The 22,043-nt window shown below is 38.5% G+C and overlaps 6 protein-coding genes across 6 annotated transcripts; 2 read left to right on the forward strand and 4 right to left on the reverse strand.

Moving 5' to 3' along the window:
- Nucleotides 1–135: 135 nt before the first annotated feature.
- BDF20DRAFT_991035 (uncharacterized protein) lies at nucleotides 136–1,346 on the forward strand (the record flags this gene model as incomplete). Its single annotated transcript, XM_053085335.1, has 5 exons — nucleotides 136–163; nucleotides 187–277; nucleotides 568–633; nucleotides 731–775; nucleotides 1,118–1,346. 5 exons carry the CDS (start codon nucleotides 136–138, stop codon nucleotides 1,344–1,346), a joined length of 459 nt encoding a protein of 152 aa, XP_052932467.1.
- Nucleotides 1,347–3,657: 2,311 nt separating this feature from the next.
- On the forward strand, nucleotides 3,658–5,654 carry BDF20DRAFT_152821 (uncharacterized protein). The gene is made up of 3 exons (XM_053074809.1): nucleotides 3,658–3,826; nucleotides 3,897–4,423; nucleotides 4,496–5,654. Exons 2-3 carry the CDS (start codon nucleotides 3,944–3,946, stop codon nucleotides 5,510–5,512), a joined length of 1,497 nt encoding a protein of 498 aa, XP_052932468.1. The 5' UTR covers nucleotides 3,658–3,826; nucleotides 3,897–3,943; the 3' UTR covers nucleotides 5,513–5,654.
- Nucleotides 5,655–5,795: 141 nt separating this feature from the next.
- On the reverse strand, nucleotides 5,796–8,924 carry BDF20DRAFT_916612 (acyl transferase/acyl hydrolase/lysophospholipase; the record flags this gene model as incomplete). Its single annotated transcript, XM_053084479.1, has 12 exons — nucleotides 5,796–6,391; nucleotides 6,493–6,679; nucleotides 6,782–6,959; nucleotides 7,040–7,070; nucleotides 7,150–7,241; nucleotides 7,312–7,328; nucleotides 7,402–7,503; nucleotides 7,572–7,706; nucleotides 7,787–8,188; nucleotides 8,320–8,492; nucleotides 8,599–8,776; nucleotides 8,883–8,924. 12 exons carry the CDS (start codon nucleotides 8,922–8,924, stop codon nucleotides 5,796–5,798), a joined length of 2,133 nt encoding a protein of 710 aa, XP_052932469.1.
- Nucleotides 8,925–9,222: 298 nt separating this feature from the next.
- Nucleotides 9,223–10,648, reverse strand: BDF20DRAFT_827351 (glycosyl-transferase for dystroglycan-domain-containing protein; the record flags this gene model as incomplete). The annotated part of the gene is made up of 3 exons (XM_053078156.1): nucleotides 9,223–9,636; nucleotides 9,728–10,422; nucleotides 10,516–10,648. The coding sequence occupies 3 exons, from the start codon at nucleotides 10,646–10,648 to the stop codon at nucleotides 9,223–9,225; spliced, it is 1,242 nt and encodes a 413-aa protein (XP_052932470.1).
- Nucleotides 10,649–11,732: 1,084 nt separating this feature from the next.
- On the reverse strand, nucleotides 11,733–13,788 carry BDF20DRAFT_991040 (adenosylmethionine decarboxylase). The gene is made up of 3 exons (XM_053085336.1): nucleotides 13,053–13,788; nucleotides 12,718–12,944; nucleotides 11,733–12,605 (listed from the first exon to the last, which is right to left on the reverse strand). The coding sequence occupies exons 1-3, from the start codon at nucleotides 13,397–13,399 to the stop codon at nucleotides 11,767–11,769; spliced, it is 1,413 nt and encodes a 470-aa protein (XP_052932471.1). The 5' UTR covers nucleotides 13,400–13,788; the 3' UTR covers nucleotides 11,733–11,766.
- A 1,084-nt stretch (nucleotides 13,789–14,872) lies between these two features.
- Nucleotides 14,873–20,019, reverse strand: BDF20DRAFT_839184 (ABC-2 type transporter-domain-containing protein; the record flags this gene model as incomplete). The annotated part of the gene is made up of 5 exons (XM_053079245.1): nucleotides 14,873–18,859; nucleotides 18,930–19,135; nucleotides 19,209–19,397; nucleotides 19,732–19,892; nucleotides 19,994–20,019. 5 exons carry the CDS (start codon nucleotides 20,017–20,019, stop codon nucleotides 14,873–14,875), a joined length of 4,569 nt encoding a protein of 1,522 aa, XP_052932472.1.
- Between the last annotated feature and the right edge of the window lie 2,024 nt (nucleotides 20,020–22,043).

Raw genomic sequence — 22,043 nt, forward strand, 5'->3', positions numbered from 1 at the left:
TTGCCATCGTCCTACCAAATGAACTTCTTCGGCGACTGTGAATTGAACGAGAAAAGTCAAGAACAATAGTATGGAGCAAAAACCGCACTTTTCAATTAATTTCATTTCTTTTTGTGCTGTTGGCTTGGAACCACTATGTCAGAATTTCAAAAGCTTCCTTATGGTACGTTTTATGCAATCGTATAGTTTTTGCAAAGATGTTCCTGTTGAAGTGCTGTTTCGTTAATGATGTTGAGATGGAGAATGATGACAAGTCAATGGCAAAGGTCAAAATAGAGTGAGAACAGGCCAGTGAAAACAAAAACAGAAAAAAATGAAAAAAGCCGTACCAGCGTACTATTGTTGAGTTAAGTTAAGCCTCTTGGGATCAAAATCGATATTCGACAATAGTTGTTTCTATCTTGGTTTTTTAGTTACTCTTGAAAAAATGCGTTTTGGTTGCTGAAATTCACCAGAAATGCTTGCCCACTGTTTTAATTGCTTTTCTGAATTTGAAACGTCTTATCTTGCGCAAATTGCGGGAGGAATATAACGCCCTTCCTTTTATTATATCCAACTGTTTTTCAGTTTGAGTGCATTTGCTCGGTTTATGGGACAAACAGCTAGACCATACTGTAGCTGTGGTCGGGTCACGTAAGTGGATAACAGGCGATTCAGGCGGCTAGCGAGTTCTAGTGGAGGTAGATCACTCACGGTTTGAATATAGCTGATGACTTATTGATATTTTAAGAATATTAGTAAAGGAGATACATTACAACCTTGAAGAGCATAGGTGGTAAGATGAAAACAAGTCGATTTGGCATTGTAGAGAAGGATTTTAAATTGTATGTCGTTCAAAAGATGTTGTAGCAGTGATCGACTCATGTAAACATATTACCGTCGTACCTCAAATACGATAGCTGTGACAGAAGTCGATCAGAAAAGACGGGATGCCATGGTATCAGCAGCGATCGGAGGGCCTTTTGAAAAAGAATATGAAGGTTTAAGCCTATTTTGCTAAAGCGAGCTATTCCTTTTGTATATTTCACAGAATCCTATCTGTGACTAAAACTGCTGCCATGTTTCGTTTTTGCGTTGAATTTATCTGTCGTGAGTGAGCCTTTGTTTATTGTCATAGTACTCCGTTTTGTCAAAAAGTCTGGCGCATTGTAGATATCGTGCTCAGCCTTACGGCGTTCTTTACGATGTCGGTTTACAATCCTACAAATACTGATGGTCAATATAATGCCAACCGCATGCTCTTCTACGAGCCATATAGCAAGGCTCTTGCAAAAGAATATTTAGAAGGAGCGGAAAAAGTTGGGCCGGATACCTGTTGGAGAGACGATTCCACAGACTATGTTTAACATGGACTTCTTATGTAACGATTTACTATTTTATCAAATTACTTTGAGCACCTGAATGCAGCTCTTTTTACATTCAAATTCTTTTATATTCTGCTTTTTATTCAAAGAATGCTCCACTGATATGCATTTTAACTTTGTTCTCTATGATGCGTCGTCCTAAGCAACTTCTTTGATGCTGCTGTATATGGATGTGTTTTAACAAGTCTACTCAATAGGTCTATATTGGTCAACATAATGACAAATCCTTCCCTTACCCGTTGTATTTTATTGTCATTAAACTGGCTTGGTACCTTGGCGGAATTATGATGATGTCTGCCAAAGCCGCTGCCAATATTGTATGTTATTCTTAGCGCATACGTTTATTATATATATGTGCGTAATTGAAGAAATTGTTCTTACCAACGAGTTTATCCTTCAGTACATACAGGTGATGTTTTGCAGTTTTTTGTCCCGTCTCATTCATGGTTCTTTTTGAGGGGGGCGTCCATCAACTTCAATTTCTTAAAAGTGCACCAATTAACGAACCTATTAACAGTCTTATTGTCAAGAACATTAGTGAATTTTAAGACATCACTGAATATTACATTTCATGACACACTCTTGGGCTTATACAACTCACTGTTGTAGACATCAGACGGGAAAAGGGGGGGGGGTTATATTGTACCAGAAAATTATACAAGCTGTACCTGGTTGACTGGATAAACGACATCACCTGCAGTGGCCATGTCTGTCTATGCCTTTCATTATCTCAGTTTGGGTTTCGTTTCATAGCAGCAGTCTAAATGATTCACTTTCTACAATGACGTAGAAAGGGACGACATAAAGGACAACATAAGACTGAGTTTCATAAAAATCCCAGTTGACAGAATTCAACAGATTTCAGTCAAAAAACTTTATTTGAAAGAATACTGCGACAAGAAAAAAGTATTGACGATCTTGAAGGAAGCTATAACTGGGACAGAAAGTAGACAGAAGCTACAGAAAGGGATAAACTATCTATAAAACCTTTGAATACCGTCAAATAAAAAAGTGCTACTATAAATTCAAATGCAAACATTTTGCTCAAACAAGCTTCCATGATTTATAACTGATATTCTAACACAAGTGTTGCTATTTGTTTTTGGTAAAAAGCATCATTGGGTCCTTATGAAGTCGACAGCCATATCTGCTTAAACAGGCAGCGGTAACTTTTTGAAAGGATCAATCGGTCTTTTGTTATAACCAACCTTAGCCATCCATTCTTAAGATTCCGACAGGTTTGACTGTACCGCAGAAGCAACAGCAGACTGTAGGTCTAATCACACTTGAAGATAAATTTTTTCCGCCGGTTAAGAGCGCGTTCGTTAGCTTGTCAAACGTTACTGGAAAACTCAAGGGCAAGAAAAAAGTGCCATTTAAATCAAACATACAAATTGCTCCACTTGCATAGAATATTCATGAGACCGTTTTTCAGAGACCATCGTTATCTCACCCCCATAAAACTCCATAAAACTCCAAAACTCCGTTTGTCCAGCCTTAGACCAGACGTAACCATCCCCGCACCCTCTCTGCTTTGTTTCCTCCTTTTCTAGCTCCATTTCATCCAAACATAACAGCATGTGTTCAAGGAACTGGATTGTAATTCGAAGCAATCACCATAAAAGGCATTGAGAAGTTGCAGAAAGATGTCATTGATGCTTGTTGTACCTCCCTGTTCGCTTTTTAAAGGACTACTTTCCAGTCAAATTTACGAACCCTACTCTTTCAAGGTGTCTCAACTCTCCGATTGAAATGATACCTTGATTTCTTAGTGGCACTGACTGCGATTGAGCCTTTCCTCGATTGCTGCTATATTTAAACAATAACCTTGTTTGTATTTATGGAAATAGGGTATTGAAGAGGGTAGAGCTGCTTTGCCCCTACCAAGAAAATACCAAGCTATACTGTGACGTTTTCACAGGCTTTTCCTCAAAACCACGCCCCTTTTTATTATTACCCTATAAACCATCTATCTGGTTTGTTTGTAACATTCGAACACCAGCAAAGAAAACAAAAGGAAAATCACTTCTCCATTGGCCCGAAAGGAAGGAGAGGGTACAAAGGATAAAAGGGGAAAGTGCAAAAATGATTGGATGACATCGTGAGAACTTTGGATTTCAATCGGCGATATAAAATTTCTTTGACAAACATACCTTTAAAGGCAACGCACATGTTCGATGTTTGCTCCTTTGAACCGCAGAAATTGAAAAAAGACTGTTGAAATTTTTTCTTTTTTTTTTTTTTTTACCATGTCATGTGTGCAAAAAAGATATGATTAGATCTTCCTTTTTCTCTTTTTCTTATTTTAATTAAAAAAGGACTTTTTTCCCAAACATTCAAGCAAAATCCGCTTCTTTCCTATTTATAAGACATAATTGATACATATACTGATTATATATTTCTGATTATATTCGCGCGCTTGCTTCGTTTCATTAAACCTTATACCGCCTCGCCCACTGATGGTTTGTGCTACAAATACGACTTCACAGAATATCGTAAAATTAGACTCAATGGCACCTCATAAAACTGCAGAAATTTACATCAAGCAAGAGCAGCCACAAGAGCAAGCGGATTTTGATATGGCTATGGAAGATGACGAGGATTCAGAAGAAGACTCTTCACAAGACGAGACTGCCCACCATAGTCACTACTCTCACAGCAGCAACAGTGCAAACAGCATTACCACCTCCGTCATAAGAAGCGAAAATTACGCTCATAATGATTCTGGAAATCGTCCGCCCTTGTCGCAACCGCTTTTTTTAAATTTTACTTCTGATCTTTCACCTCAGAAATTGAACAAGAAGAAGACGAAATCCAAAAAACAGACAGCTTACCGAGTCAACGGTGTCAATATTTTGAACAGAAATGAGCTGGATAGTAAGACTGCCATTGAAAGAATCCAACGTCGACGAGAAAATCACAATCACGTTGAACGTCGTCGTCGAGATAACATTAACAACACCATTTTTGAACTATCGACTGTTGTTCCTAATGCCATTAAACCTGGCCAAAAGCCCAACAAGGGCAATATCCTAAAATTGTCACTCGATTATATCAGAGTAAGTCATCTGTTATCTCGCTTTGCCCTTCTTCTTCTACTAACGGTCGGAATTGCTTAACAAAAATGTTAGGAATTGAAGACTGAAAACGAAGCGTTGAAGGAGCGTCTGAACAAATTGTTATCTCCACCTTCTGCTGCCTCCTCGTCACCGGCTATTAACGTAGAAACAGCCACTGCTAAACATTCTGTCCAAATGTCGGTGGATGAACCCTGTAATAATACGAATGGAGCTAGTAACAATAGCACGAATAGCAATCATCATCAGATTCATCCTCCTCTTCAATACCAACAATACCAGAATAACCCTACCAGTAGCAATTTCCTTCAGCAATCTCCGTCAGCACCTAACTCTCCACACCGCTACGGGCTCAATAGCCACACCACCACCTTCCACATACAACCTCAGCATGCACAACAACAACCCCAGCCTCAACAACAACAACAAACTATATCGATGTCAAACTCACCAGTATTTACCAGTTCAAATAGTGGCGGCAATAATACCATGCATCATCAAGCATTGCCGCCTCCATCCTTGTCACTGCCTCCGCCACCTACAATGCCTGCGCCTTATACACATCAACAAATTCAGCATATCTTCTCCAATATGTCTGTATCCTCTCCTTCCCCAACCAATTCCACTGTTAATTCTTCTGTAGTCACCTCGTCTCCTTCGATATCGCCATTGTCAACTTCCGCCGCAGCAAGAAATACAACAACAACCGCAACAACGATAGCAGCTCCAGCCTCAGTACCAGTGCCAGCAACAGCAGCAACAGCAACAGCAACTGTGACAGCAAACCAACAAAGCGGTTATCCTCCATTCTTCCCACCTTATCAAACTACTGCTTCCGCTACAGGTGCTGCGAATTCTATATCCACTCCATCTACATTCCACCGTATACCACAACCACCTACATTATATAATCACAATATAGAGAACAGTACGAACAACAATACTAACACCAGTAACCTAAGGCCTCTATTACCCGCTACAGACAAATCCTCATCTACTGCACCATTTATTTTACCCTCATTAAGGATGAGCGGGTACGAGAAAATTTATGGTAATGTCTGTCGATATTAAACGAACAATACTTTGGGGAGGGGGCGTTTCTTTCTTTTTTGTTTATTCTTTCTTTACTTCTGTCTATCACTTTATTATTATTTTTGCTCTTCAGTATGTTCTTTTCTTTAGAAATGTTCTCAATATTGTACATTATGTAAATACAAATATAGAATAAAATTTCATTCGTTTACTTCGTAGAAGAGGAAAAGGAAAGGAAAGAAAAGATTTGCCTTGATAATATCTACTCTTATATCAAATATTGTATACATAATTCAGTGGGAAGGGTGGGCAGCTTTCTTCTCTATTTCTTGTGTTTGGTCATCAAGAGATTTCGCTTTGTATGTCTTCTTTCTTTATCCATACTACTACTGCTGCCACCATTGCTTTTGACACCGCTAGCAGTTGTAGCGATTATATGCTCGTCATTATGGTTGAGTTCATATGGGTCTGTTAACGTGATCATCATGGGTGTGCTTTGAGAGCCGGTTATTATACATGGAGTTCTTGTACCTATGACATTGCCAGAGGGAGTGAAAGAAAACTCTGCCACCCCTTCCTTGAGGTGCTGTAGAGAAGAGGAGCGTTGAGACAGTTGTGGGCCCTTCCTCCTTCTCCCTTTGTTTGTCAAGTATTGCTGTTGTTGCTGCTTGTCTTCGTCAACAACATCATCATCAATGCAGTTCTGGCTCATGAATGTATGAAGTTGGTGCTCAGAGAGATGCTGGTTTGATATACCAAATAAGGAATTCGAACGAATCTCTAAAGCAGGTCTACCTTTGTTCTGTTTTTGCGATAAAGGTGCCTTCTTCATCCGTTCCAATCGAAGTAAACGTAACCGATATAACATCTGGTCGATCAATAATTCTATTTGTAAATGGTTCTTTATAATGGACATCTCTGCCAGCGTGTTTGATATAATTTACAGTTATCATACTGCTAAGTATACCCAAATGATAATAACCTTATTACAATTTTTTTGGTGCGAATTCAATACTCACTCGACCATGTAGCTCTTTCTCCTCGCTGTATACATTCCAAAACATATTCGGGTGTTGGATTGGTTAGGACCTTTAAGAAATCCATATACCTTATTTCTGGTATAATCGTTATATCGCCATAATACTTTTGTGAGATAATGGATTGAATTTTGTTGAATAAGGAAGGCAACACACCAATCTCCGTAAGCTTTTGTTTGTTTGTTTGTTTTTTATATTATATATGCTTGGTCAAAAAAAAAAAAAAACCGATAAAGGATGGTAGATATTGCCAAGCGATAAGAAAACTTACTTGAGTACAACGATGTTGTAATTCAGTTCTTGCTAAACGCATACAAAAGCTGGCTACTTGCCTCCATTTAGTAGGTGCAGGGGCCTTTTGTAGAAATGGAATAACGTGTGGGTTAACTTGACATACAATAAAGTGGTTCACATTGAATAGTTCTGCTAGTCTATTCATTGGTAAATCACTGAAAAACTAAAGGTCAGTATATTGCCATGCATTGCCAGCAATAGCCATGCAACGGGATGTTGTTTTCGAGTCACTTACTTCTCCACAGAGCCATCAATGTAAAGTTGTTCTGTATCAAGTAGTAATTACAAAAAAAAAAAACTTGATTAACTATATGATTTTGATTGATAGCACAAAAACCATTTTACCTGTAGAGTTCCATGGTATTATTTTGCCAGTTTTGTCTTTTGCAAATAAAGGGCTGGAGCCGTAAAATATTGGAACCGCACATGATGCCGCTCTAATGTATACAGACAATCTAGGTAAATTGCCATGTACAAAATGTTGACTACCAAAATTTTGAAACCTACACTGCAGACCAGATTAACTATGACGTGCGAGAATAATTAAGCTATCAGTAAAACAAATTCACTGTATTTGAATGTATACAACTTTCTTACCACGTCAGGCGCTGTTAAATAATTTAATAGACGAGGCATGTCATATAAGGTTGACGAACTAACAGTTATGTTTAACACAAAGCGCGTCCGATAAAATGCTTCCTACAAAAATTAAACCTCTCATCAGTCATTAGTAGAAGCTTTGCAACATTGCAGTCTAAATTATGTACCTGAAATGTAATATCCCCTAAATTAGATCGGATAGCTTCTCGAAAAACCTCAATGTCAAATAACTGGCCACTCATCAAAAGCCTCTGTAATCGCAATAATGGTGTATCCGGCTGATCATTTCTCTCAAATACATCCTACGTACAATGTTGTCTATTAATGTAACCAGTAGGGGCTATCTAAATGGTACGTCGCGCCAAAACTATTTGCAACTTACCAAACGCACAATAGACGGATCAAAAGGTAGCTCATCTCCTGTTTTTGTGCATATAAGAGAAGCCATAATGCTTCCACTTGAAGCACCTGATATGATTCTTGGTAACAATTTCGCGTCAAATAAGCTTTTAATCACACCAAGATGGTTCAGTCCTAATGTTCCGCCACCACTTAGGAGCAGCGCTGTTCTACCAAAGCTTTGTCTAATATTCATAAAGAACTCATATTTATCGTTCAAATCTAAGCCTCTACTTGCATTACTGCCATTTTGCGCAGAACACTCTTCTGCATCTCCCTCTGTTTTCTGTTCTTCATCCTCACATATCCAATTAAGTTGTCTCACAACTTCGTCAATGTACTCTGAAATTAACTTCTTCGTTCCAACGCGTGAATGCGAATATAGCTAAAGAGGAAGAGAGAGAGAATGAAAAAAAGTCAGTGATTAGAAGACGATTATGATATGCTGGACAAAAAAAAAAAAAAAAAAAAAAAAAAAAAAAAAAAAAACTTATAATAGGGGACAGGTAAACAGACCTTGGGATTACCCATATCGCCAAGGTTTCTTGCTAGGCTTGTTCTAAGAAAAAATATCATGGCTGATTGACCTTTGTTTGACCTTCGTATCTCCCTCATTTGATCCAGTCTCGTCTTGATGAGTTCCCAGTCGTAGTCTTTCGATTTCATGTTTTCTCTCCATGCGTAAGAACCTAGGTATTGTGAAACGTACTTGTTAAAATGTGAAGAAAAAAAAAAATAGCATGTAGGTGCTGCTGATCTTTTAGCCAGTTCAAGATTAAATTTTCTATCATTTACCATCCATCTCATCCAGCATCGAAGCTATTTTGAGCCATTCTTCATATGATGTTGCTGATTTCAGCTGTTCTTCGTAATATGCTATTGTCTTTTTAGTATTCGACGACAACGGAGTACTTGCTAGGAGCAAAAGCTTTTTACACAGCTCCTGTAAATTGAAAAAGAATCCATAATAATACTATTATTAGTCATGTATAGATATATATATGTATCAGCCAACACAAAGGACGACTATAATCGATGTGGATGTCTGTTCGTTTATTTGGTCTTTCGATGAAACATACTGACGAAAGCTCCATTTTGGTGGCTGAACTGATTGTGTTCATGGCAAACTTGTCTATCTATATGCTGTCTGTAGCAAAGACTACGATTTAGAACTGCTTGCTTTATTTATCGATAACAATCGTGCAGTACTTTATATGTATGAGAGGAGAGAAAAAAAAAGAGCAAGATAAGTAACGAGCAAAGTAAGATAAGGAGAAAAGAAAAGAAAAGAAAAGGTATTTGAGAATATTATGCTTTGTGTATATCGATTTGATTTTTCACGTGTTAATAGTACAGAGGCTCTAGATTAAAGGGTACGGTAAGTTTATATTACATAATTGTTGAAATGACATTTTTTTCCTAAATAGTGGCAATCACTTCTTCCATTCGAAGTTCTTCACTTTGTGCGCTTGATGCTGCGTCATCAGTCTTTTCAGCGTACTGTTCTTCTGACTCTGCCGACTTTGCAGTCGCTGCTTCTGGGATGGATGCTACTTCAATGCTGTCGCTGACTGGTGTTTCTTGAGCATCTTGATAGTTGCCTGCAGTTTGTTGCTCCTGTTGCGCTTTTAAGGCTGCTTCTTCAGCTAGATCCTTTAAGCGTTGCTCTTTCGAAATGCCTGACAAATACTTCCATTTGGGTATATTTGTACATACTTTCTTCATGTTATCGGCGGCTGGTGTATACCAAGTGTCTTCGATTACGTATTTTCTTGAATAACGTAGACAAATCTCAGTTCTGAAGTTTTCGTACAGTTCCTTGTTATGTACACGCTAAGTCCCACGTAGTTTAGAGAAAAGTTAGTATAACCAGAATCCAAAGAAAAAAAATTTGTTTTTTTCCATGAAATCCTAAATGTAATACCTCTCTCGTACGATCATGGTTTGCATATTTATGAGACTGATGAATCAAGAAGTCATTGGGCAGAACCCAATAATCTATACCTGAAATGAATATCTCATAAAGACAAGCTGCCTTATTTGCGCCGTAACCAATAAATCTCTCGTCGCACCAAGGTGTGTTATCTTTCTTATAAATGATGTAAGGCTCGTACGAATACTCATATTCTGTTACAGGATATATCTCATCCGCCTCATACCAACGAGTATAATTAGTAGCGCCGTGACCCGCTGTCCAAGAGCTATGAAAGCTATCCAACTTGCCTTGGCTTGTCACTTGTTCTATCACCTCAGATTTTTTTGTAGGAAAAGTGCGCCAGTCCATACCATCTTTCTGATTGATGTATTCAAAAGCAGGTACTACAAGTGCTGTTTTACCAGAAGCTAACATATCGAAAATATTCTTATTTGAGAAAATTGTCTTTCTGAAATTTGTACAAAGATGGAAATCAACATCCAGCATCATCAAATAGTCGGTCCGAGTGAAAAGTTTGGCAATATTACGCCACATATTAAATTGTCGATCGAATTTATCAATGATGAGGTGAACATCGACATATTTTTGCATATCGGGATTGGTGCTGTAGATTTTGACGAGCTCTCTAATAGTGGCTAACTTTTCATCATCATCTAATACGTGAATAGCAGCTGAAATAGGACCTGGTAACATGAAAAGAATTAAAAGAAAGCATTAGTATAGGACGTAATAATAGAAGGGATTTACAATGACAAGGTGTTCTAGACCCTTTTTACCTTGGTAGTTTGTCGCCAACCTGCTTAAAACTTGGAAACGGTTGCGAGTTACCAAAGTAGCCAATGTAATATCTTGAGACGTTGTGATATGGGAGGCTTTGAAGTAATACGGTGTTACATTGTCCAACCCCATACCACTGGAGAATAATTTCGATTTGAGTAACTGCTCGGATATTTTGTGTGTAGCATCACTGCCTGTGATATAAAAGATAATGAAAGAAAAAAAAAAAAAGTTGTTAATGACCAAAAAGAGGCGATTTTCATCCGGAAAGAGCACGTGTATGACGGTATTTTACCTTCAACACTTGGCCAAATAACATGCTTGGTACTTGCTTCTTCTTCATTATCCGTCTCATAATCTACCACTACGGTTTCTTCTTTTTTTCTGTTTGCTGGTGTTTTTTTAGTTAATGCTTCAGGTACGAGAAAAGGTTGCTGCTCGTCTTCTATGACCGCAGCTATAACTTGTGGTTGTTGCTCCTGTTGCATTTTGATTCTGTTCCTCGTCGCTAGTGAGGATGATGAGTAAGAGGGTGATGTATTTGCATAATGTGATGAAAAATAATGGTTTGTCACAAAGAATAGTGATAACATGACGTAAGTCACTAGGGCGTATTTCGCCAGTCGAGAGGCCTTGAATTTTGATTCTAAGCGCATATTCTTTTACGTTGCTAGTTGGTAAGGTTCTTATGCCGTCGTGAGTATGCAGATAAATATATAATCTAAGCTTCACGGTTACGATATAATGAAATGTGTGTTTTAAGGGAGAAAAGGCTGTAAACAGGGTGGACCGAAAATCTTCAGCGTACAGGTGCCTTATTCGATGTTGAAAGTAAAGTAAGAGAGTGCAACTTGATTGCTGCTGCCTTTAAGTTACTATAAAGAAGGAAGGACGGAAAAGGACAGAGAACAGTCCAAATTTGACAAAGAAAGTGGAATGGGAAGAAAAAGGTGTAAAGAGGAGGGAGGGATGAGGAGAATTGGTCGATCTCTATCTATTAACAAGCTCTAGTTACACCTTAATTTAATTCTTTTCAAATCCAAAGGCTAATTATATCATCATTCAAACACCTTTAGGCTTGTACAACAAACATTAGCAAAGCCATATTTCATTAATATGCATCTAAAACGTGCTGTTTTCACTCAATACCACTCTTACTAGTTACAGATTGAAATATGCCGGAAAAAACCACTGTTCTTTTTTATTCCTTTTTTTTTTTTTTTTTTTTTTTTTTTTTTATAGAACGTCTATCATTCATTTTTTGCATAGTGACCGTATACTAAATCATAACCTTCAAATTCGTACCAAATGCGATTGGTTCTCTTATAACCGTTGACAGTGCTCATAGAGCGTATCATATGTCGATGGCTATCGTGTTCTTTGTGATGTGAAGTAAAGTAAGTGACAGTGAATGAAGTAGGATCAAAGATATCCAGAACTTGACTGATTAGATCTTCAATAGGGCTGTTATCCTCGTCGTCTGCTGATGCTGCTTTACCACCATGCGATTTTTCAACGGGTATATTACTTTCAAAAGAAGCGTACGAGCATTCAGGTTCAGGTGTAACATGGAATGTAAAATAACGATCTTCCCAAAGACCATTACTGGAATAGCCACAGGGTTCAAAAAGGTAAGAATCAAGAGTTGCGCTGGGATATAGTTTATCAATGCCAGTTTGCTGATCTACCCATTTTCCACCAGAAATGCCGCTCGCTGTTTTCGAAGCGTCATGATAGAACTTCTTCATCTTCTCAGGATTGAGACCTGTCATATGAATTTCAACTGTTTGGTCGGGATGAGAGTGTCCAGAATTGCCAAAAGGTGAAGGATCTTCAGAGTCAGAGTCGGATGCCGCAGGTGTAGAGGCACCGCTGGCAATCTCATGTTCCTGCATAACGCCGCGCAGTCGAGGTTGAACGCCGCGGTTTTCAAAGGAAAGTGGACTATCATGATTGGTATTATTATTGTTGTTGGTAGTTATTGTGTGGTTACTGTTGATATGGTGTAAAACATCATCTGATGGCTTTGTCATGTATAAATGCCATTGATCCTGACGTTCTTTACCAACAATGTATGAGGAGCCATCATCTAATAAAGTGCGAAACTATCATTAGCAAAAATTTGCAAACCTCTTCTCGCTCACCATCTCTATTTTCTCTCTATCTACTTCTCCCCTTTGCAAGACATTACTGCAACTTACCAAAAAACTGATCTAAAAATTTGACCTCATCATCCCAAGAACGATGAGGACCAATTTGGCGTTCAGGGAACATGAAGGCTTTTCTAGAATAAAAGACTCTCCAAACCTTTTCATATCCAAGGTAACTCTTAGCGATTTCCAAAAGTCGGGACACCGCCAGAAGAAGGGTGGTGGTACCACACGTTTTCAAAATCAACTTATGCGGATACACAAACATCGAAGACTCACTGAAAAAAAAGTGGAGATTAGATCTTGTGCCCTTTACTAGAACCGAAAAAAGATAACTAAAGCCACACCAGCAAGACACGTCTCTTTTGCCTTTCCATATACTCTACCTCAATAAATAAGCATCTACATCCTTGTTACTAATGACATTTAAAACAGTACATTTAACCAACGCCAACATTTTATCCCAAACAGGCTTTGGCACGACACGGAGACCGAATCTATTATCCTTCCTCCTGCTTCCATTCTCTAATGCTGCTTCTTTATCAGAATCATCATCTTCGAGGTTTTGATGATCTTTGATACGGTCAGGCGAGGGTGAAAACCAAATTTCTAGTAATTTCTCGGGTCCTTCAAAAGCACCTTCATAGGCTGAATAGTTTTCACCTGGTGTGGTGACTATTGGTGATGCCGCTGCTGCTGTGATAATGTCAGATTGTTGAGTTGAATGTACCATAAATATTATACGAAAATGCTATACTATCTTCCTCTTATGTGGTAGTAAGTGGCTAAGAGAGTGTAATGTCTAATAAATTGCTGTTGTTACGGAGGGCGAAAGCGTATCTGTACCGCTTTGAGTACAAGAAATTTGAAAGATCTTTGATAAACGGCTTCTAAAGGGATGATGGGCTAAATCACTGTGACGTTTTTATGACTATTGAACGACCCAGCTAGATTTTTGTCTTCTTTTTCTAATAAAAGCTTCTTTTTTTTTAACAAAAGAAAAGGCGCTTTACGAGATGAACAGTGAAAAAAAAGACGAAGAAGTAAAAAGGAAAAAGAAAGAAGAAGAGAGGGATGCTGGAGGCAAGTACCTGAGTTGATGGCTTTTTTTTTCTTTGTGTCAAAAAGAAATTTTTTTCTTTTAAGCTGGTTTCAAGAGGTTTTAAAAACCCTTATGATTGGATAGTATCTCTTTTTGCCTTAAATGTGACTTTTTTATGGAGTTAGTCCATAGCACAAAGAAGTCGATTTGCAGCAAAAGCCCCGAAAGTTTCACTTGGAGAACAAACAAGCTACTACAATCTACTCTACAAAAATAATATAAGTCGCTTGCCAGATCGAATCAATCAATGTTTTGATCGACAGTGAACTGTTATTGTTTTGGTCGCTTCAACTTTGTGCTATTAAATAACCTTAAATTTTTTTCACAGGAAGTTAACTTATACCTAGAACGGTAATATGGCCATTTCAGGTAATGAACCCTGAAAACAGTTTTTGGCTTTAACAAGAGAACTTTTTCCCTTAATATAATCACCGCTCTTCGTCTGCTGGCAGCATTTCGTTGCTTGGGAAATTAGCTGCTGCTACCCTACATAACGACAAATAAGAAGTTAGCTAAAAGGATTTTGCAGAAACAAAAGGCTGGAGTATATTCTAAGAAGACAAATCTGTTATACTTTTAAAAGGCATATTCTCTGCTGTAAACAGCCTTTCTTAGACTTGGGACTCTATAATCTGTCAATATCTCCTGATCTTTTTTAATTGACTTTGAGACAATTGCCGTGGAGGAATTTGCGGCAATTTCATCCTTATTTAGAACACAATCCCCTCTCGTATATCATTATACAATATTAGCATATCTCCAAAGTACAGCATTTGAAGTGTCACGAAACCGCCCAAGATTGTGCTACCACCTTCTAAAATGTAAAAAAGGCTGAGAAAAATCAACACTTACTCACGCAATCAAACAAAACACTTGTCATGGAAATCTTACAGATGAAATAGAGCCAAAGATTTTAATGGATCGTGATACATTGTAAATTCTTTGTCTACAAGGAATATATAGGTTTGAAGGAATGCCTCTCTAAGTGTGTGAGACAAATTTCTAGCAAGTACGTACAGGATGTAACAGATATGTTATCAAATAGATATAAATGTATACAATAATGAATATATAAAATGTAAAAGTCGAGGAGTGGATCAACGTTTAACGTCTTGGCTTTCTCCTCAGATATACTAAAGTGATGAACACAATGACATTGAAGACAGCGTAGGCGATCAAGATACCAAAGTTACGCCATTTGTTAGCTGCATTCCAACCGATAGTTGTTTCATAAAACTCAGGCCCAGATTTAAAGGTACAGTAACCACATTGTTCAGGCTGCATAGCATCAGGATTAGCAATATAGCCTGTAGCTCCGGAAGCAAAGAAATTAGCAGTGTATTCGCCACAAGTTTGGCCTGGGGGAGGAGTGAACCTTAACAGATCTTGATCCGTACAAGTAATCTTCAGATGTGCTAATTCATTGACTGTCAAGCCTTCGATATAATAGTGGAAAGGATCCAGCCAGTACATCCAAGAACTCCAGAACTTGGGCATAGCCTTAGGGGACTGCATAAGACCACAGAAAAGAATAAGTACTGACAAGAAAGTAGGATTTAATAAAGCGGCAGTTGTTGGTGATTCTGAAATAGCAGCAAGGACGAAACCTATTGAAACAGACCAGAAAACAAGAACAACGAAGGCGATGTAAAAGTAACCACAGGCTTCAGAAGTGTTACGCATACCAGTCGTCCAGTAGAAGCCAAACATAAAGAAAGCAGCAAAGAAAATAATATAAGGCAGCTCTACTAGAATAGCAGATATTGCCCAGGGAAGCCAACTATAATAACGTGAGGCATATTCACGACGGAAATAAGTACGTTCTGTAATAAACTTAGGTTGCGCCAAGAAAATTAAGGTAAAGGCCATAATAAAAGTACCGAACAGAGCAAAAACCTTGTATTGCATGTCAGTAGAAGAGGAACCCAATTTCCAAAATGTGAACCCAGTGAGCAAAGCGTTGAACATGATATTGATGGAACGACCCACATTGTAATCAACGGACCGCCAGTAAGCAAGTGACATACGACTAAATACAAGTTTGAATTGAGTAACATACGGAGTGGCATATGTTTTGGCCTCGCGTGTAGGATTTTTGTCAGCAGTCCTAGCAATTTCATCAAGTTCGTTTTGAAGCGCTTTGGCTTCTTTCGATGCTGCCCAAATTTCAGCCCAGTCTTGAGTAACTTTACCAGCGGTACCAGCACCCACAACTTCAAGAATATATTCAGCAGGATTGGCATCAGGAGAGCATGTAGGACCACCATTGGATTCGAAATACTCAATCATGGTGCGCGAATCCTTACCAATTTCACCATGGTAAGCAGTGCGGCCACCTCTTACAAGTAACAGTAAATGATCAAAATGTTCAAACAAAACTGCAGAAGGCTGATGAATGGTACAGAGAACTGGCCAGCCTGCATCGGCCAGCTTACGAATGAAACGAATAATGTTGTAAGAGCTTTGAGCATCGAGACCAGATGTAGGTTCATCCAAAAACAATAATTGAGGCTTGCCGACCAGTTCCATACCAATCGTGAGACGCTTGCGTTCTTCGATAGAGATACCAAAACCACTTTCGACTGAACCAATCTGGGCATCAGCAATATCTTCCATTTCTAGTAATTGAATGATCTGTTCAACATAATTGTTCTTTTCTTCAATAGGTACATCAGCAGGCTGGCGAAGCTGAGCAGAGAAACAAAGAGCTTCACGCACAGTGACAGCTGGTTGGTGAATATCCATTTGTTCGCAATAGCCGGTAATACGCTCAAAATCATTCATAAGCGCTTCTCCATTCAAGAAAATCTCACCTTCCACCTTACCGATCGTCTTTCTACGAGCCAAAACATCCAGAAGAGTCGTTTTACCGGCACCAGATGAGCCCATTAACGCAGTCAAATGGCCAGGTCTAACAATACCGCCGATATCATTCAACAATTGAATGGAGCCGCCCTTGATAGGTACTGTGTAGTTCACATGTTGCCAACTGAAAGTAGTACCGGTCGAAATCTTACCCATGTTCTCGGTGATTTCATTTTGCTTACGACGACGTTCATCTTCTTCCTCTATAGTACGTGATTTAGGCGCCTTTCCAGGGAGATAAAGCTTCGTGAGAGTGGATGATTTCTTTAATTTAACATATTCCATCGACAACGCAGTGAGAATGGTGAAAAAAATGAAAAAAGCGACAACAACGACAAAATCTGGCGCCCAAAGGTCTTTCGCATGGTAGGAATAGGCCGTTTCGAGATAAGCTTCGCCACGCACAAAAGGTTCTCCGGGATTTCCTCCTTGCATAGTACAAACCTTATAGTTCCAGTCATCGTATCCAGGACCGAAAGGAATAGCATTACCAGGACCTTCACAACTGTAAATTTGACCATCCATTTCATTAGAAATCAAACCTTTGTAAGTATATGTGATCGGATTGATATAGTAAATCCAAAATAACCAGGGATGCATTTTGTTATAAGGAATGGTATAACCGGTATAAGTCGTAGTAGCCAGAAGAATGATACCAGTGAGTTGAGTGGCAAAGAAGAAACTGGAGGTGATGGAGCCAAAGAAACGAAAGAAGCCTGTCATACACATGGACAAGAAGAATAGGAAAATAAGGGAGGTGAAAAACTTGCCAGCTGTGAGATTTAAGCCCATCATAAAATAAGAGCAAATGCTGTACAACAACACTTGCGCGAGAGTGTAGGGTATATCCAAGATAACTTGAGCGATGTAATAAGCAGAAGGTCTATATAACGCATATTGTTTATGTTTTTCCAGGACAGGTCGACCCATTAAAAAACGAACCAATTCAGATTGTGAGATGAAGGTATTGAACATAGCTGAGAAAAAAATAGCACCAGCACGGGAGAAAGCGCCTTGACCGTCCATTGGTAACGCATAGAAACAAGAAGCTGTAACTAAACCTTGAATAAGCATAGTACCATAACGAGAAATTAAAGACATTACATCCTTTGACATAAGATAATGTTCTCGAATTGTAAGAGCTTTAACTTGTTGAAAAAAGGAAGCAATATAAGGGCTCTTCTTCGGCGCACGCTTTTGATGCTCTTCACGAACTGCGTCTTGGAAAGCTTGAGCTTTGTTTTCAGCACTTATTGTTTGCTTATAATTATCCAGATCTTCCAGCATTAATTTATAAATGTCGGAATTGTAATAAACTTTCTGAAATTCGCATGCATGGGCTGGAGCAGTTTCTTCGAAACCCGGCCTAATTTCACGTTCCAAAGGATTACAGATACCTGTTAAGAAATCAGGTATGGATTTGCGAGGTGGACAATGGAAACCAAGGTTTTCAAAGTATCGTTTAGCTTCAGTAACAGGACCGTAGTAAATGCAGTAACCTTCATCCAGCAAAAGGATTTTGTCGAAAACATTAAAGATACTGTTCGAGGCCTGGTATAAAGTGGCAATAGTGGTAATGTTAAAAATATCAGTCATGATCCTCAAAGATCGAACATAATCGAGAGCAGAGGCTGCATCCAAACCACGAGTGGAACAATCCCAGCAATTAATTGAACTGTTGGTCGTCATTTGTTCGGCAATAGATAAACGTTTACGTTCACCACCAGACAAACCACGGACAAAAGCATTGCCGACCATAGTATCCATCTGCTTAGTCAGTCCAAGCATGTTTCCCAATAAGTAAATAAGGCGGTTGACAAAGTCTTTTTTTGTTTCGTTTGGCAAACGGTTGCCAGGTGTCTTTGTACGTAATGCGAATTGAAGTGTCTGTTTCGTTGTAAGTGTAGGATAATGTTGATCTTCCTCTTCATTATAACATACTTGCCCTCTGTATCGTTCGGCAAAAGTTTTATGATCAATGCCGCCGTACGTTACTTCGCCACCAATGTGTGTATATGAATCTCTCAAGTTTGAGATGACTTTGAGGAAAGAGGAACATCCTGCACCCGGGCGACCTAGTACGAGCAGCATTTCGCCGTCTCTACAGCAGCCGCTGAGATTATCCAATATAACTTTCGTACTGGTTTTTTTCTTTTTCCAAAATGTCAAAAAAGCAGTGACATAACTGAAGAAAGTTGGAATGGTATATGCATCTGCACCAAGACCCTAAATTTTTAAATGCTTCAGTTAGTAATGCCCAAATTGCAGGACAACTTAAGAAAAGTGTCGAAGATACCTCAACTCGCAAATTTGTCCAAGCAACGCCAAGTTTCTTCCTTACACTTAGCCCATTGGCGTCTCTTTCTTCTGTAATGCCGTGCAAAAATTCATCAAGGTTGAATACATCAGCATCAGCTTGACCCTCTTCCATCATGGAAGGTGCTGCATGTTGACTTCTACTCGTCAATTCTCGGCGTAATGATTGATATTCCTGTATAGCATCTATTTATAAGTAAGGTCTGCGCTGTTATTATGATAAAAGATATAATTGGGTTTTTTTCCATCCAATTTATACCTTTCACATTGACTTGATTTGCTTGTGCTTCGCCAAAAGTATCTCTATGGCCGTAATCTCTTAATGCTGTATTTACTGTGGAATTAGTGGAATACGCATCATCATTGAAATTTGGTTGGTTTTGAATGTTTTTATTTTCTGCTCCTAAAGGGACAGAACTATTCTTCGTCTCGTCCATAGAATGGAAAACTATAGTAATGAAGAACTATGGAATAGTCGACTTTATATTCGAAAAGAAAGCGAAGAAGTATTGACAGGAAGTTGCGTTTCTGATTTAAGTGTTTTCCAATTTAACCAGCGAACAAACAAATTTTGTGGAGAGAGAAAATACTAAAAAAAAAAAAAGAAAAATTAACCTTTTCTCATATATCATCTTCATTTGGTTGGCCAGATCGTAGACAGAAAGTAGACACAAATAATGAAGCTTTATCTTTGCTTCAATGGTATTGTCACAGTTTTGCATGCTTCGTGTAAGCAGTTTGTGTTTGCACATTGCCGTATACTATTTTTACTCTTTTTGTACACTTCTCCAGCTTGCAGCATACCTCTCCCGTCTGACTCAAAACAGGGAAACGGCTGAAGGTTCCAGGTAGTGTTTTCTTAATAAATACGGATATCGGGCCGGGCGGGCCGAGATTATCCCATGTTAAAACATTGGTATTTTGAAGACTCAAATAAACTAGGCTATACGCCGATAACGGTAACGATGAACGGGGTGAACATAATATTGTCATCTATAGACTGTTTCTATGAAACAGATTCAAAAAGGTGGTAGTACGCTTTACCATTTTTTGTATTTTTGATGTTGCATTACATGAACGAGACGGTGTTTATACTCAGACGATAGCAATAATTTAAAAGGCGCGGACTTATGCCCATTTGCGATCGCTTACGACAGCACTTTCCTTGGTTTTTTTTTTTGATCTGGAACATTCACTACTGTACTTCCTTATAAAGTAAGAATTGTTTTTTTGACAGATATTCAATGTGGCCGACTGTATCAAATTAAAGCAGGTCATTGCAGTACCATAGTCCCGGAAAAACTATGACCGCATCAATAATTTCAACTGTAAGAACAAAGTAAGACTTTACCATTCTTCCGTAATATGATGTAGTATGTCACTCTGACAATCTGACTATGATTGGAGACGTCATATGGCAAACTATGTAGAGTCTATAGTAACCTATTATACTGAAGTTTGCTGACGCTCAAATGTTCTACTGGATTCACAAGATTGATCGACATAGATTAGTGATTGATTCTGCACAGAGGGTTTTTTATGAATTACTTATTTAAAGTTTGGAAATATCAGTTTTTCCAGCCTTTTTTGATCTAAACAATTACTTTACATTAGCTCTTATTATTCAACATCACCATGTGTCAACCCGGGAAGTAAAGCAGGCTATAACAGCGCAACAGCGTTTGCCGTTGCAGCTAATGATTAACTGATTATTGACTTGAGATTCTTTTGATCAGGTCAACGTCGATGAGATTAAGGTTCGATTTAGTCGTGTTTGGTTATGATTCTTTTCTCACTAATTTTCTCACAAGATAGTACTGTTCTCCTTATGAAGGGTAAAATTAGAGTCAGCTATAAACAGTGAGACAGTTTCACTAAGATATGTTGAAGAGGAAAAGCGCATTCGGATATTCTCGATTCCGACCTATTCTCTACGCGTATCAATGACAGAAAGAGGCGTAAATGGTTTAAGAGTAAAGGAGAAAGTTGGTGTTCTCTGGAGTAACACAAAATGACCAAGAGGATAAATTCAGAACAGAGAATGCTAAATACAACAGTTCTAGGCATATACAGATTGGCTATTACTCATTTTTGATTGATAACTATAGCGCCAATTTCTGTTCTATTGGATCGAAGTACCGCGTTTCTTGGCAGTCAAGGACTATATCGGTTCAAAGCACAAATTCAATGCAAATATTTTTGATATCTGTCTAATAACCACCGTTGACCGTAAGAGTACTGCCAACTTTTAAGGAAATGAGAATCACTTTTCTGAGAACTAGCTTTGGTTTATTCAATAAACCCGTTTAAGTTACAAAATTGTGTTGAATGTGTGTAAAACCAGGTGCATGTTATAGATTCCCAATTGAGAAAGTGACAACGCAACCCATAATCTTTCTCCAACTGTCAAATATACCATAAACAAAAATGATATTCAGGAAGGGTGATACCTTAAGCTTGCTGGAAGATTTCACTGATAACTGGTAGGATTGGTGCTCCCAGTTTGAAAGGTACTTTTATTAAGCAGATATCTTTACTCTTGGGCATTGAGGATTCAAAAAATCCATTGCTGTAAGTAAATTCTTTAGCTGCAGGTGTATTTCGATTGGACGAAAGAGCAGTCTTTCAATAGAAGATAAAGTAATATGACTTCTATTGGGTTATAAAGCAGCTATTTAAAGGAGGTTAAATGCTTTTCAAAAAGTGTATAAAGGCGTTCAGTTTTCTGCATTTCCGCTTTTCTTTTTCTTTACCCAGGAAATCAGCTCAGCACAAATATTGCAGCAGCTTTGATTTCTAAACTGGTTTCCTCTGTTTAGATGGACTAGTAGTCCTATTGTTCAATGATGGCCCTTCTATTCATGTGTAATGCTGGTTGTCACCGCAGATAGCCGAATGGGTACGTATCGGGTCTCGAGGTTGGTAGGTGATGGCTATCGCGCCAATCAGCCCCATGGGCGGCCATATTGTTGTCGCTCCTCGTGGAGGTTGTCTGAGCAACTACTCTCCTAGAGAGTAGGCTAGAACATCAACACCTTTTTTTTTGTATGAATAATGCAAATGAAAGAGAAAAACAAACAATCTACTTATACTG

Source organism: Mycotypha africana (genome assembly GCF_025528875.1).
Source record: "Mycotypha africana strain NRRL 2978 chromosome Unknown BDF20scaffold_11, whole genome shotgun sequence".
NCBI lineage: Eukaryota > Fungi > Mucoromycota > Mucoromycetes > Mucorales > Mycotyphaceae > Mycotypha > Mycotypha africana.

Excerpts from the sequence above, each read along its gene's own strand:
- BDF20DRAFT_152821 (XM_053074809.1), top strand. The coding sequence starts at position 3,944 with ATGGCTATGGAAGATGACGAGGATTCAGAAGAAGACTCTTCACAAGAC. Across the intron at positions 4,424-4,495 it reads TGTCACTCGATTATATCAGA|GAATTGAAGACTGAAAACGA; the intron begins GTAAGTCATCTG and ends CAAAAATGTTAG.
- BDF20DRAFT_991040 (XM_053085336.1), bottom strand. The coding sequence starts at position 13,399 with ATGGTACATTCAACTCAACAATCTGACATTATCACAGCAGCAGCGGCA. Across the intron at positions 12,945-13,052 it reads GTAGATGCTTATTTATTGAG|TGAGTCTTCGATGTTTGTGT; the intron begins GTAGAGTATATG and ends CTTTTTTTTCAG. Across the intron at positions 12,606-12,717 it reads ATTTTTAGATCAGTTTTTTG|ATGATGGCTCCTCATACATT; the intron begins GTAAGTTGCAGT and ends GCACTTTATTAG.